Below are 13702 nucleotides of genomic sequence, written 5' to 3'. Positions count from 1 at the left end.
TTTCCTACTTTACAATTTCATACTCTTGATCTATTGTGTAAACAGGCTTAAGGGCCAATCATGACGGAAGTTCGAACAACTAACCCCATGCTTGGGACTGCCGTCCGAAAAACAAACGAAATGGAATTATTAAAACTTCGAGATCATAAGACCTTAAAGGCGACCCTCGATTTTTACAGGCCACGGCCACCTCACTCGGGTATTGACACTTCGGGCAAGCTCGAAGTGAAATAGAAAATGAGCCCAAAGGGAAAGTTCTAAACTAAAGAGGCTACGGCCTAATTAACACGGATCAGAGACGTCCGAAATCTGTAAAAAATACAAAGGCCTAAGGGCCACTCTCACTTCGAGTTCGAGGTTTCATCCTTACTCGGCTATAAAGCCTAAGGGCTACTTTTACTTTGAGTTCGAGCAAGTACTCACTCGACTACTAAGCCCAAGGGCTACCCGAGTTCGAAAAAATTCTCACTCGGGGACTATCTTTCGAGCCCGGGGGCCATCTTATCTCGAGTTCGAGCATTTCCTCACTCGATCATAAAGCCTAAGGGCTATTTTCATTTCTAGTTCGAGCAAGTACTCACTCGACTACTAAGCCCAAGGCTTACCCGAGTTCGAAAAAATTCTTGCTCGGGGACTATCTTTCGAGCCCAAGGGCCACCTTATCTCGAGTTCGAACATGTCCTCACTCGACCATAAATCCTAAGGGCTATTTTCATTTCGAGTTCGGACAAGTACTCACTCGACCATCAATCCAAAAGGCTACCTTACCTCAAGTTCGAGCAAATCGACTGTTGAGCCTAAGAGCTACTTAAACTCAAGTTCAAATGGTCATTCGAGGTCAATCGATCAGAAACGGTCGAGGGCAGTACTTGTTGTCGGTCATTACCATCTCAAACTTTGGACCTTCAAAAGCAATTTTATGCTAAGGCGCTTTGACCCGCACAAAAGGATAACAGATTCAAAAGCCATGGAAGGGAAAAAAGCTTTATATATTCGTCAAAACCTTTTTACAAGTGTTGTAGGTCCCGATCAAGAATTCTTTACAAGGGCCGATCAACCTCAAAATAAAAGCAAAAAATTACGAAAAGCACGAAGCCTAGGCAGCACGATCCTTATCGGTAGAAGTGTTTTCACCCTCAGAATCTTCTGCATCGCTAGACTCGCTAGAGTTCTCGGAGTCTTCCTCGGGAAAGGCCAGCTTCCGAGCTTTTGTTTCCTCTATTGCTTACGTCATAGTGATGATGTCATGGCAAATCGGGGTAAAGATCGAGGACTCAATTCGTTTCTTGTCGTTATACTCCAAAAAACGAGGGGACTATCTGTATACGGTTAAAATTGGGCCCACCCGATTTTAGTGATCAACCGAGACGGGGGGGGGGGGGGGGGGGGGATGGATCGAGGATCGGCCCCGTAGTATATCGGACCGAGACATGAGGATAAGATACCGAGTTCGGGGTTCGAAGTTACTATCGAGATCGAGACCAGTAATGATCGAGGCCAAACGGGATAGACGTCTAACAAGACCGAAGATAGCATAATAACGGAAAGGCGAGATATTCGCGATTGATCGAGGATCATGGCGAAAATCTCGGAACGGATCAAAATCAAGTACGGGTATTTCGCTAATCATGGGATTTCCTTCTATTATTAGACTTGTACCACAAGTTGATTTCCTTTACTATATAAAGGGGAATTCTAATCACTTGTAACCATCTTACATTATCCATACATATCAAAGCAATATAACACTTTCTCTTTCGTTTATATTCTGGTTCATCAGCTTGTTATATTTTTAATTGTTCTTGCACCAATCAGTTCGAGGGTATTCTAGCTCGAGGGCTGAATTGCGTTTCAATATTGGTTTGCTTTATCTTATTGTTAATTTTTATTACTAATCTTTATATTTATCAATTGGTATTAGGTGAAATCATGTGTCCTTAAAACCACATTATAAGTTTACTTGTTATCCAATTTTAAGGGTAAACAATACTAACGAAGAGATTCAATTTTTTCCGTGATTAACGATCTGATCACGCAACAAAAGTAAAATTAAATCATGCCCGTTGACATCTTTTCTGATCAGATATATCGGTCAAGCAAACGAAAGAGCCCTTAAGCAATTTAATTCTCTCACTGTTGCCCGGAGTTTGTAGACTAAGAGCCCGTTTGGATTGACTTATTTTTAGTGATTTTAAGCCTAAATAGCTTTTAAGCCATTTGTAGTGTTTGGATAAAGTAAAAAGTATTTTTAAGCACTTGTTTTTAAGCTAAAATGACAAAAATAAGCCAAAAGTCAAAAGCTAGAATTCCTAACTTATCGCTTTTGGCTTAAAAGTCACTTACAACAAGCCCATCCAAACGGGCTCTAATTTCTCCCGAAAAAATTATTCTGTAATAGCTGCACTTCAACTTACAGAACTTAGCAATGACGAGCATATCACTCTTATACTTATATTTATTATTGGAAAAATAATACAGAGAAGAGGGGAGAAATTTCAGAATTTTAAGAGGGGAGAAATTTCAGAATTTATAAGCAACAAGAAAGTGCCATTGAAGAGGTGCAATTCAAAAAATAATTTTTATCCATTCACACCTTAAAACCCCAATAGCAGAATCCCCAGAAGTTTTCCAAAGTTGAAGTTAGGTCAAATTATTTATTGTTAGTACGACATAAAAACTGGTTTTAGGCGCTCTGGTTTTGTGGAAGGTCCTTACCAGGTAAGAGGTCAGCGGTTCAACTACCTCTATATATTGGATACTTTTACTATATTGTTTCATGTCTATGTTCGCTTCACCATTAATATTAATTCAAGTCTTTTTTCACTCAAAATCCTTTACTTTTTCTTGGTGGTAGTAAACATGTTACACATTGGCAGCAGAAGCAAAACCATATCCCTCTCCGATTACAAAGTCACAAATGGCAAGTTTTGTTCTTCATAACTCATTTCGATGACAAATTAGATATGTCCGTCTGTTCTGGTAATCGATAATGCTCTTAATTCAGTTTTTCTTTTTTCTCCCTTTTATTGAAAGGATACGGATTTCACTACAGGCCGTCCATAGTAAGATGCAACTGCAACCCTGCTTCTTCGGTAATAAGCTGAGCTCATGATTACAACGATATGTTTTAACCTCTAATTAATTGTAATGACTACAGGTAGGGGCCCAAGAGGTAAAGGAGAGAATAAGAAAAACGTTTGGGAAAATAGAGATATCTCCATCTTGCTATGACACTGCTTGGGTAGCCATGGTCCCTTCAAGAGATGAGCCAAAGCAGCCATGTTTTGCACAGTGCTTGGATTGGATCCTTGAAAATCAGAGAGAAGATGGATCTTGGGGTTTGAGTCCTACTCACTCATTGCTTGTGAAAGACTCCCTTTCTTCTACTCTGGCTTCTTTGCTTGCTCTCTCCAAATGGAGTGTCGGACACAAGTTAGTCCAAAGAGGTAATATATATGTTCAAAGTTAATTAAACACATATATACCTAGCTACCACCAAAGTAGAGAATTAATTAGGTTGAATTTTAGTAAAAGCTTACTTTAAATATGTATGGACAGACGGGACCTTAGTATTTCCTTTATTCTTCCATTTTCAGGACTCGATTATATAGGAAGACAGAGTTGGTCAATTGATAATAAGGGTCAAATTTCAGCGGCAGGATTCGATATTATATTTCCTAGCATGATCAAGTATGCAGGGGAACTGAACTTGAATGTGCCTTTGGACCAAAGCCTCGTAAATGTCTTGTTCCAGAAACGAGATTCAGCAATGGAAAGGTATTGTTTTTCAAAAAAAATTAACAGCTTGTTTGGATGGTTGTTACCTATCGTATCGTATCGTATTGTTACTTTAAATACATTGTTTGTTTTCATTGTTACTTAAATTTTATTGTATCGTATTGTTAAATCTGTCGTTACGTAACGATGAAATGTGCCACTTTATGTAACGACCGATTTGGTGTGGTCGCGTCGTTTCCTTGTGTTTTTCTCTCAATCTCACCCTTCATTTTTATTAAATATTTTTATTTTATCATTTACCCTACCTTTTTATATACGTACCATAATTTTTCTTTATAATATTGCAAGTTTATTCATCATATCACAGGTGCGTGATACCATGAAACGACGCCAAAACAACACAATACATCCAAACATTGTATTCATCAAACGATACAATACAATACGATACGATACATTATGAAACGATACGTAACAACCATCCAAACAAGCTGTTATGTATTTATGGGATGAAAAAGAATGTCAATTATACCCATATAAAGTCTTTTGCTAATTTTAATACTTGAATATATTTCAAACTCACTCTCATTTATTTAACTAACCTAACTCTCATTTATAATCACTACTTAATTGAGTTCTAAAACTTATTAAACAAATTTTAAAATCTATTTGAAGCCAGGATGTTACAGAATGATCTCAAGGAGTGTAAAACCAAGCTTGCATATTATTATGCTGAAGGCCTTGGCGAATTATGTCAATGGGAAGAATTGATGACTTATCAAAAGAAGAACGGATCACTTTTCAACTCACCAGCCACTACTGCAGCTGCTTTGATTTTCCATTGCCATGATGAGAAGTGCCTTGGATACATAAATTCAATCCTGAAACATCACAAAAATTGGGGTATGTACTATGATCACCTGAAATATTCTATGTTGCTCGGACTCTCCGAAAATGTGACAGGATACGTGTCGGATCCTCCAAAAGTAGTGCATTTTTAAAGAATCCGACACGGGTGTGGCTACATTTTAGAGAGTCCGCGCAACATAGGAAATATTATACTATTGCTAGCTAATGTTTAGCTTCAGTTTACAAGCTCTGCATTATTTTATCTCCAACCCATTTTCCATTGCTAATATTTAGTTTCTTCTTTCTTTTCTTGGCGCGTCTATACGAAGTTCCTACTATATATCCTACGACAATACCTACACGTCTGCAAATGGTCGATACCCTGCAAAAGCTGGGGGTAGACCGACATTTCGAAGCAGAAATCAAAACTGTTCTAGATGAAACATACAGGTAAGTTTCAAACATATCATATACCTTGATTAATAAATCCATCTTTTAGTCTTATCAACATGTAATCCTGATTAATGACAAACAGACTTTGGGAGCAAAAGGACGAAGAAGTTTCTTCAGATGTTGCTTATTGTGCCATGGCGTTTCGACTATTACGGATGTGCAACTACAAAGTTTCCTCTGGTTTGTTGATAAAAATCGTTTAATTACTCGCCTTAAAACTTTGCACGATTGAACGTCCTGTAGTTAATATGCTAACATTCTGCAGAAGAATTAGCACGATTCAAAGGTCAAGAACATATCATCAATTCATTGAATGCACAATGTACAAGTCGTGATGATGCAATTCTTGAGCTACACCAAGCTTCACAGTTAGCCTTTGATGAGAAAGATAACATTTTGGATGAAATAAGTACTTGGACAGAAGCTTTACTGCAGCAGGAGTTATTAGAGGAGAATAATCTTGATAGGATGTCACAAAACGAGGTATATTACGTAATTAATTATACAATTGATGCTAAGATATTTCTTTATTGTTTTTCATTTCTACTATGTATGGATCAATTTTTAAATTCATTTAAATCCCATGAACAAGGAGTGTGATCATAATCTTGAGGAAAATAATGCTAGGTGCAACACGCTTTGAGGAATTTCAGTGCAACCCTTGAACGAGCCGAAAATAGACGATACATCGAGTCATATGATGTAAATATGTTCAAATTTTCAAAAACAGCTTACAGGTAAAGGTTCGATTCTCTGGACCTATACATGTCTATCTTCGCTAATGATTTCTATCCATATTTTTAGATGAAATGATCTCTTATACTCACTCACAATTTGAATAGGAGAAAATGTTCCTACCATTTCTAACAATGCAATTTATTGTTTTCTTTCTCTTTTAGGTCCCCCAACATATACAACATGAATTTCTTACTATTCTCTATGCATGATTTTAATTTTTGCCAAACAGTACACCAGCAAGATATTCAAGAACTCAAGAGGTATCACAACCAACTTTCTTGACTCGAACATGACATACTTCGATGCTTATTGCTCCCCAATATGTTTTACTATCATTTTTTTGTCAAACTTTCTGTAGGTGGTATGACGATTGCAAACTAGACCAATTAGGAATTTCACAAAAATATATATACACTTCATATATGCCAATGTCTTCATTGCTCTTCGGGCCTGAATTCTCGGATGCTCGTTCCGTGTTTGCAAAATATGTTTTGCTCACAACTGCATTGGATGATTTTTTTGACGAATTGGCTTCCCAAGAGGAGTTGCTCAACCTAATCGAATTAGTAAAAGGGTACTATAACTGTTCTTGTTCTCTTTATTTTTCCAGAAAATCAGTTCCTTTGTCCTTCAATCCATAGTTTTTATTTATTTTTGAAGTGTTACATAACTTTTGTCTATTTACAGGTGGAATCGGTATTCAACCATAGGCTACGTTTCAGAGAGAGTTGAAATTTTATTTTTAGCAATATACAACACCTTTAATGAATTTGCAGCCATGGCAGAAATTATGCAAGGTCGATGTGTTAAAGATCAAATATTTGACTTGGTACGCTATAGTCTGGTAATTTAATTTTCGCTTAGTGACTTCTCTCATTTGCTTCTAATTGAAAGGATTGATGAACTATGGACAGTTTCTTGATGTTCTGAATTGCATGATGAGAGAAGTAGAATGGTGGAGAGAAGAGAAGACACCAAGTGTAGAAGAATATTTGTCAATTGCCTGTGTTACTATAGCTGTCAAAGCTATTCTTTTTACAACACAATATATTCTCGCGCCAAAACTTTCGGAGGAAGTTATAAAAAGTGCTGAACTTGGTGAAATATGCAAATGTACGACTATAGTGTGTAGACTCCTTAATGACACTCAAACTTACAAGGTGAGTTCATTTATTTCTTCATTTATTTTGTAGTTGCACTATAAATATCTAAAAAAGGACAATCCGATGCACTAAGCTTCCGCTATGCACGGGGTCGGGAGAAGGGCCAGGCCACAAGGGTCTATTGTAAGCAGTGTTACCCTGCATTTCTACAAGAGAGTGTTTTCACGACTCGAACTCGTGACATTCTGGTCTAAATGGCAGCAACTTTACCGGTTACGCTATAAATATCTATTTAACAATATCTTTTGGTTGCAGAAAGAAAAAGAAGAGAGGTCAAGTAACATAGTCAACATACTCGTAACACAAAGTGAAGGAACGGTTTCGGAAGAAGAGGCAGTAGAAGAGGTAAAAGAAATGCTGGAGAAGAACAGAAGAAAATTGCTGAGAATGGTGCTTCATAAGAAAGAAAGCAGTCAGTTGCCGCAAGTATGCAAAGATCTGTTTTGGAACACGAGCAAAGTAGCTCATATTCTATACTCAAACGGCAATGAGTTTCGCTCTCCAGAGGGACTCAAGAGTAATATAAACACATTATTTTACAAACCAGTCGACCTATCCCCAACACAAGCCTAGAGTCTCGCCAAATAGCCAGTGCTGAAACCCCAAGCAGATTTTAATGAGTTTTGTTGTTCTTAAACTGAATGTTAGCTTATCCTGATGCTATATATCTCTATGACCAATTGTGTTCATTGATCACAGAGCATTTGGAAAATTTCCTTTTGTCTTCTATACTTCAACTTATTGTTAGTTATGTTGTAAAATGTAGTGAGACCTTCAGTTAGATTGTTGAAATAATTAGAGTTATATTTGGAATGTTTTCAAAGTTTGATTTGCCATTTGTTAGTCAACACCTAAATCTTGTCACCACATGATTGACATTATATAAAGTAGTTGGATGTGCGAACAAAGTCTAATATTGATAGTTGAAAAGATTGGAAGACTATATATATATATATAAAAGGTATAGGGATCTCTTCCTTAAAATATTTCTTCTTTTAAGTTTTGTCAACTCTTCACTACTCCCTCCGGTCCAAAATAAGTGATTTTTTTGGCCTTTTTCCTGTAGTCCAAAATAAGTGATTTTTCCAGATTTTAAGAATGAATTAATTATTTTTTTCCTACATTGCCCTTGGAGTAAATAGTGTTGGAATATGTGTTAGGAGGATTTATGTGAGATAGTAAAGGTTAATATGGTCAATTCAATTGCTAATTAATGCTAAAAGGTGAATTTCTTAATCTGTGTGAAAACATCCAAAAAATCACTTATTTTGGACCGGAGGGAGTAGTATTCTGACGAGTCCAGAGCGACACATTCATAACCAATTAATCTTTTGGGGAATCAACTATTGTTGAGTTAATAAGCACATGAGGGGTCTATTTAGAGGTGCCCACGAGATTGAGCAATTTATGCTATATACCTACCTACTATAAAATAATTACCCGTTTCTACCTATTCTCAAACTAGTTACATTATATACCTATCCGACCAAAAGTATTTACCCGCATACTTCATCTACTACAACTACCCTGCACTTATCCTCATCTTTTTCTTCTCCCTTTCTCTTTTTTTCCTTTCTTGCTGAAGCTTATATTTGGTTCCAAACATTAATGTCCCCCTTGTTCTTTTATAAAAAAATTTCAAAGTAGGCTTTCTCTGTACTTAGTAGCTATGCTGATTTTTTATTTTAATTTATCGGTGATAATTAAAAAAAAATCAAATGCAACTAACAAAAGGAATGTAGAACTCTAACAATTTAGTAATTGAGTATTAAATGACTAATATTAAAAGTAATTAGCAAATTTTTCAAAACCGAAACAATTAGTACCTGCAATGAAGGAGAACTTGAACGTTTAGTGTTACAAATAATTATTTCTAATATCTTTTGAGAAGTTCATAGTGATTTATTGTAAGAAAAATTAGATCAACCATTGAAAGACCTTGAAACTTGAAAATCATAAATTGCATTTGTCGAGTTTGTAATTGTTTGATTAGATTTTGACTGGCGTGATTAAATATCAGTGGCAACTGTAACTAAATGTTGAGTCAGTTTGGTCGAGACTTGGAGCTGATTTGAGGTGATTGAGATCGAAATTTTCAGTTGAAAATCGAAGAAGAACACAACTACAGTAATAATCGAAGAAGAACACTATTACCTAACAGTATACTGCTACAGTATACTAATATACTATAGGAGTATATAGTTATACTACAACAGTATACCATTATAGTATACAAATATATTGTTATGGTATACTGTAATAATATGCAAGATATTGTAACAATATGCTGTAATAGTATACAATATACTACAATAGTATACTTATTACCCATAAATTCACTTGCCTTTTCCCTTTTAATTTGTTTTAAGCTTTTACCTAGCGTGAACGGCAAATTGAAAATGCAAAAAAAAAAAAAATTATAGTATGCTATATAATGTAACGGTATACTCTTACAATTAGATCCTTTTAGATTTTTTTAAAATTTTTATTGACAACTGATATTATTTCAGTTTAATAATTGAATTAAACTTTTTTAACTCTTTGCGTACAATTGTATACCCTGTTGGTATAACTATATACTATACTGGTATCAAATGTTAGTTAATATTTTTTGATTGTATTAGCTACATTTAATTGGTACACAATTTGATTTTTCTTTAGTAATAATATAAAAAAGAGAATAATAAAAAATAGTGAAAATAGTAAATGAAATCAGATTATGAAGAGAAAAAGAATATAAAGAAAAGAAGTTAAATGAAATTAGAATAGGAAAAAAGAAAAAAAATAAGAAGAAAACAAGAAAAAAGAAAAGGAGAAAAGCAAAAGAAAAGAAAAGAAGCATAGAAATAAAAAAGAATTGGAGAATAAAGAGAAAATTTCCCACAAAACCTACTATGGGTAGGAAATGTAATTAGTTTATGGGTAGAAAAGCAAATGGGTAGACAAGGGTAAATAGTTTTGTTTTTGTGGGTAACTGTGTCAAAACCCCCACGAGATTCTCCCAATGAACATGGTCAAATAACAGATGTGCACATGTTTCCTTGTTTCTTCGAAAAGAAATTACATAATAAAACTTAGAAGTTGTATACAGTCGAAGTCGAGCTCGACTACAACTTGGTAGATTTGGCTTAGAACGTGGCGACCACGGACTGGAGATTGACCTCGAGTCTCACCGAGTTAGAACCTGAGATCGGAAGACCTGCCTTCGATGAACATTGAGTCCGATATCGACCTTAGCCTCGAGCGAGCTCGGAAATAACAAACGGAAGACCGAAATATCCGTGACCGGGCGGATATTACGGCAGGAATCTCGGCGCATATCGTCAAGGAACCGGCAATTAACAAATCAAGAGATATTTACCTTTTATAGAAATGTACCTAGAGTAGGACTCCTCTACTATATAAAAGGGGATCTGATAATTTATGGGACACATTTTAATATGCATCACAAAGAAATATACTGTTAATACTAGTTCTTATTATCGCATCATTCTGTTTCGGTATCGATTAAGGCATTTTTGACTCGAGGGTGACCAACCTTCAAGGCCAAGATTGTTCAACTTGTGTGGTTTGCATTTACTTTTCTATCATTAATTTCAATAATAATCTGATTTCTCAATTTGTATCAAGTTAAATCACGTATCCTTAAAACCGCATACAAATTTAATTGTTATCCGATTTTGAGGGTAAACACAAGTAATCATCATAGAAAAAATAGTAGAGACTCAGGCTAATAACGTGCTATAAGATATAAAGCAAATGAAGAGAGTGAATATATAGAGAAAGACAAAGTAATGTATTATTATTTTTTTCAAATTGAAACAAATCATTACTCTCTATTTACGGAAGAAAGCAAGTTGCGTGTAATAAGCTGATTACAATCCTTTCTAATTGCTCGCAATCTATTTGCATGAGCTACTTACAACCTACTTGTTTCATTGTAAACCTCTTCAGAAAGCTTAGTTTACTTAAGCTTCTTAAAAAAATTAAAATGGACACACAATTTAATGTAGTCATAACAGCCCTTTTTATTTTTATCTCTTAAAATTCTAAATAAAAATCTTCACACCACGTGAAATCTGAAGATTCGATCGGTTAGGAACGAGAAATATTAAATTTGCGTAAGCGAGGCTCACCATTACAAATTTATAAATCTTCAACTCCCTATACTTTCTTCAATATATTTGGCCATACACCAAACAAAATTTTAAATTAGTCCCCTTCCCTTTGCTCCGCTCGGTGCTATCTGATTGTCCCCTAATATGAATTATTTTACACTATCAGGTAAAAGTTCCCAGGGACCCGGAGCCGCTACTCTTTGGGTGCACTAAGTAACCTGCTTACTGTACAATAGCTCGCAAACTACACCGGAGATGTAAACCGCACTAGGCAAGCTTCAAAATACAACATATCATCTTTTTTATGAAGTGTTTATCTTTTGAATGACATGATAACGTAAAAATCTTTGTGCTATCAGTGGGCATATGTAAGTTAAATAAGTTATACTGTATGACCATATAACAGTGGAGCGAGGAAATCAGAAAGAAGGCGTCTCAAAAACCTGGCAAGCTAAGCAGACTTGGAGCCCGTTTGGCTTAGCTGATTTAGAGTAGCTGATAAGCATTAGCTGCTAAAAAGCACTTTTAAGTGTTGAAACTGATTTAAAAAATAAGCAGTTACGTGTTTGGATAAAAGTGCTGAAATTAATAATAAGCAGCTGAAAACTGGGTATACGAAGAGTTTTGTTCTAAAAAGAAGTATTTTAGGGATAGAATAGTAAATATTTTGGTCAAACCTAAAGTGCTTATAAGCTGAAATTTGATAAGTTGGGGGAGACCAACTTATGGCTTTTAGCTTATTTTTGGCTTATAAGCACTTAACTTATAAGCACTTTTAATTTTACCAAACGCGTAGATAAGCCAAAAAGTATTTATAAGCCAGTTTGACCGGCTTATAAGCTTAGCCAAACACCCTCTTGGTCTTTCTGAACCTCTCAATCTTTTTTCAAATTCCCATGGAAATCCAGACATCTTTCTTCGTTTCCATTTTCCTTGTATTGTTATCCTTATGTTTCATAACAATCGAAGGGTACAACAAATATGCAAACAGTAAGCAGAAATTGCCACCAGGGCCGAGGAAGCTCCCACTGATAGGGAACTTGCATCAACTGCTCTGCCTCGGATCATCAGAGTTCCAACCACATGTTGCTCTGAGTAAATTAGCAGCTAAATACGGGCCTTTGATGCACCTAAAGCTCGGTCAACGTTTGGTTCTTGTCGTTTCGTCTGCTGAAGTTTCCAAACAATTTTTCAAAACACATGATCTCACTTTCTCTAACCGGCCAGAGCTTTTCGTTGGGAAGATAATGATGTACGGTTTTTCTGATATGGCATTCGCTCCATATGGTGACTTCTGGAGACAGATGCGAAAAATTTGTAACTCGGAACTCCTTGGTCTGAAGAGGATCCACTCGTTTTTTCCCATGATGTTTGACGAGGTGCGTGATCTTGTTAAGTCAATTGCAGCTGCAGAAGTAGGGAAACCCATTGACTTGAATGAAAGACTGAGTCTGTTGCAATTTGCTATCACTTGTAAAGCTGCTGTTGGTAGGACGGCATGTACAGATCAGGAGTCATTTTTAATGGTAATGAAAGAATTCGTAAGCTTAGCGGGAATATTCAGCGCAGCCGATCTATATCCTTCCTGGAAAATAGTTCAATTAATTAGTGGCCTAAAGCGAAAATTAACGAAAATGCATCATAAGGCTGATCATATTGTTGAACAAATTATACGTGAACATGAATTGAAGAGATCAGGAAGTACTGATGGTGATGGCAAGCAAATAGAGGAAGATATCGTGGATGTACTTCTGAAACTAAAGGAGAGCAAAGATTTTCCGATTCCTATCACTAGAAATGTTATCAAAGCTACAGTCTTGGTAAGTAGCCGGTCTCTTCTTGTTTTAATTTCTCCCATTTTTTGTTTTACCACTCATTAATTCTTCTCCTTTAATCGCAAGTCTATTGGACTGAAATAGCTTATATGCGTCAAGTTTGTACTACAATTTAATTTGTTAGATTTAGCTGAGAGCCGTTGATTGCTTAAGTAGGAGGGCGTTAAAGAGAAGAGAAATAATAACCTTAGAACCTTGAGTTCATGTGTTTTATATATATTTTTCCGTTTGTGGATATCGAATCTATAACCATTGGTTTATCATTGACGGAGTTGTGGGTTCGTCGGACTCTGACTTCCTGCAATTTTGTGAGTATATAGGTTTGGGCTCGGCGAACTATTTTTACTTTATATTTCATTGTTAGGGAGAAATTTAAAAATAACCAGATTTACAATTGGTCGTTCAAAAATAGCCCAATTTCAAAAGTAATCGAAATGTAGCCATTTTTTATGTAAAGATAAATTTGAGCAAAAATACTATTCAAAACCCGAAAAATACTCCAGTATATTATGCTGGAGTTCCAGCATAAGTATACTTGAACTCTAGCATATTATACTGGAGTTCCAGGATAGTATGCTGGAACTCCAGCATAATATGATGGAGTTCCAGCATAAATACACTAGAACTCCAGCATAATATACTGGAGTTCCAGCAAGTATATTAATATACTGGAGTTTGGAGTCACCAGTGCTCCGGTCTCCAGTATATTATACTGTAGCCAGCAAAGTATACTGGTCCAGCATAATATGCTGGAGTTCATACACAAGTGCACCGAACTCCAGTATATATGCTGGACCGTGTCTATTGC

At 35.9% G+C, this 13702-nt stretch overlaps 2 protein-coding genes across 4 annotated transcripts in view; both read left to right on the top strand.

Annotated features, from left to right (window-relative positions):
* Window positions 1–2492: 2492 nt before the first annotated feature.
* LOC109220605 (cis-abienol synthase, chloroplastic-like) lies at window positions 2493–7789 on the top strand. Of its 3 annotated transcripts, none has more exons than XM_019385063.1 (15): window positions 2493–2718; window positions 2855–2920; window positions 3034–3092; window positions 3158–3446; window positions 3597–3777; window positions 4418–4641; window positions 4917–5037; window positions 5123–5220; window positions 5306–5523; window positions 5668–5777; window positions 5940–6038; window positions 6137–6352; window positions 6466–6607; window positions 6693–6938; window positions 7197–7789. In XM_019385063.1, the coding sequence occupies exons 2-15, from the start codon at window positions 2860–2862 to the stop codon at window positions 7512–7514; spliced, it is 2382 nt and encodes a 793-aa protein (XP_019240608.1). In that variant the 5' UTR covers window positions 2493–2718; window positions 2855–2859; the 3' UTR covers window positions 7515–7789. The 3 variants fall into 3 exon arrangements, with proteins under 3 accessions (XP_019240608.1, XP_019240609.1, XP_019240610.1); XM_019385064.1 differs by having other exon boundaries at window positions 2493–2725; XM_019385065.1 differs by lacking the exon at window positions 2493–2718 and having other exon boundaries at window positions 2771–2920; window positions 3034–3062.
* A 4166-nt stretch (window positions 7790–11955) lies between these two features.
* Window positions 11956–13702, top strand: part of LOC109220604 (cytochrome P450 71D8-like) — a 14824-nt gene continuing 13077 nt past the window's right edge. The window contains exon 1 of the mRNA XM_019385062.1: window positions 11956–12879. Within this exon, the coding sequence (XP_019240607.1) occupies window positions 11956–12879 (924 nt within the window). The remainder of the gene's footprint in view (window positions 12880–13702) is intronic.

The sequence above is a fragment of the Nicotiana attenuata genome, unplaced genomic scaffold (assembly GCF_001879085.1).
Source record: "Nicotiana attenuata strain UT unplaced genomic scaffold, NIATTr2, whole genome shotgun sequence".
NCBI lineage: Eukaryota > Viridiplantae > Streptophyta > Magnoliopsida > Solanales > Solanaceae > Nicotiana > Nicotiana attenuata.
The sequence above is the reverse complement of the archived record's forward strand: the minus strand, read 5'-3'. Positions and strand labels throughout refer to the sequence as shown.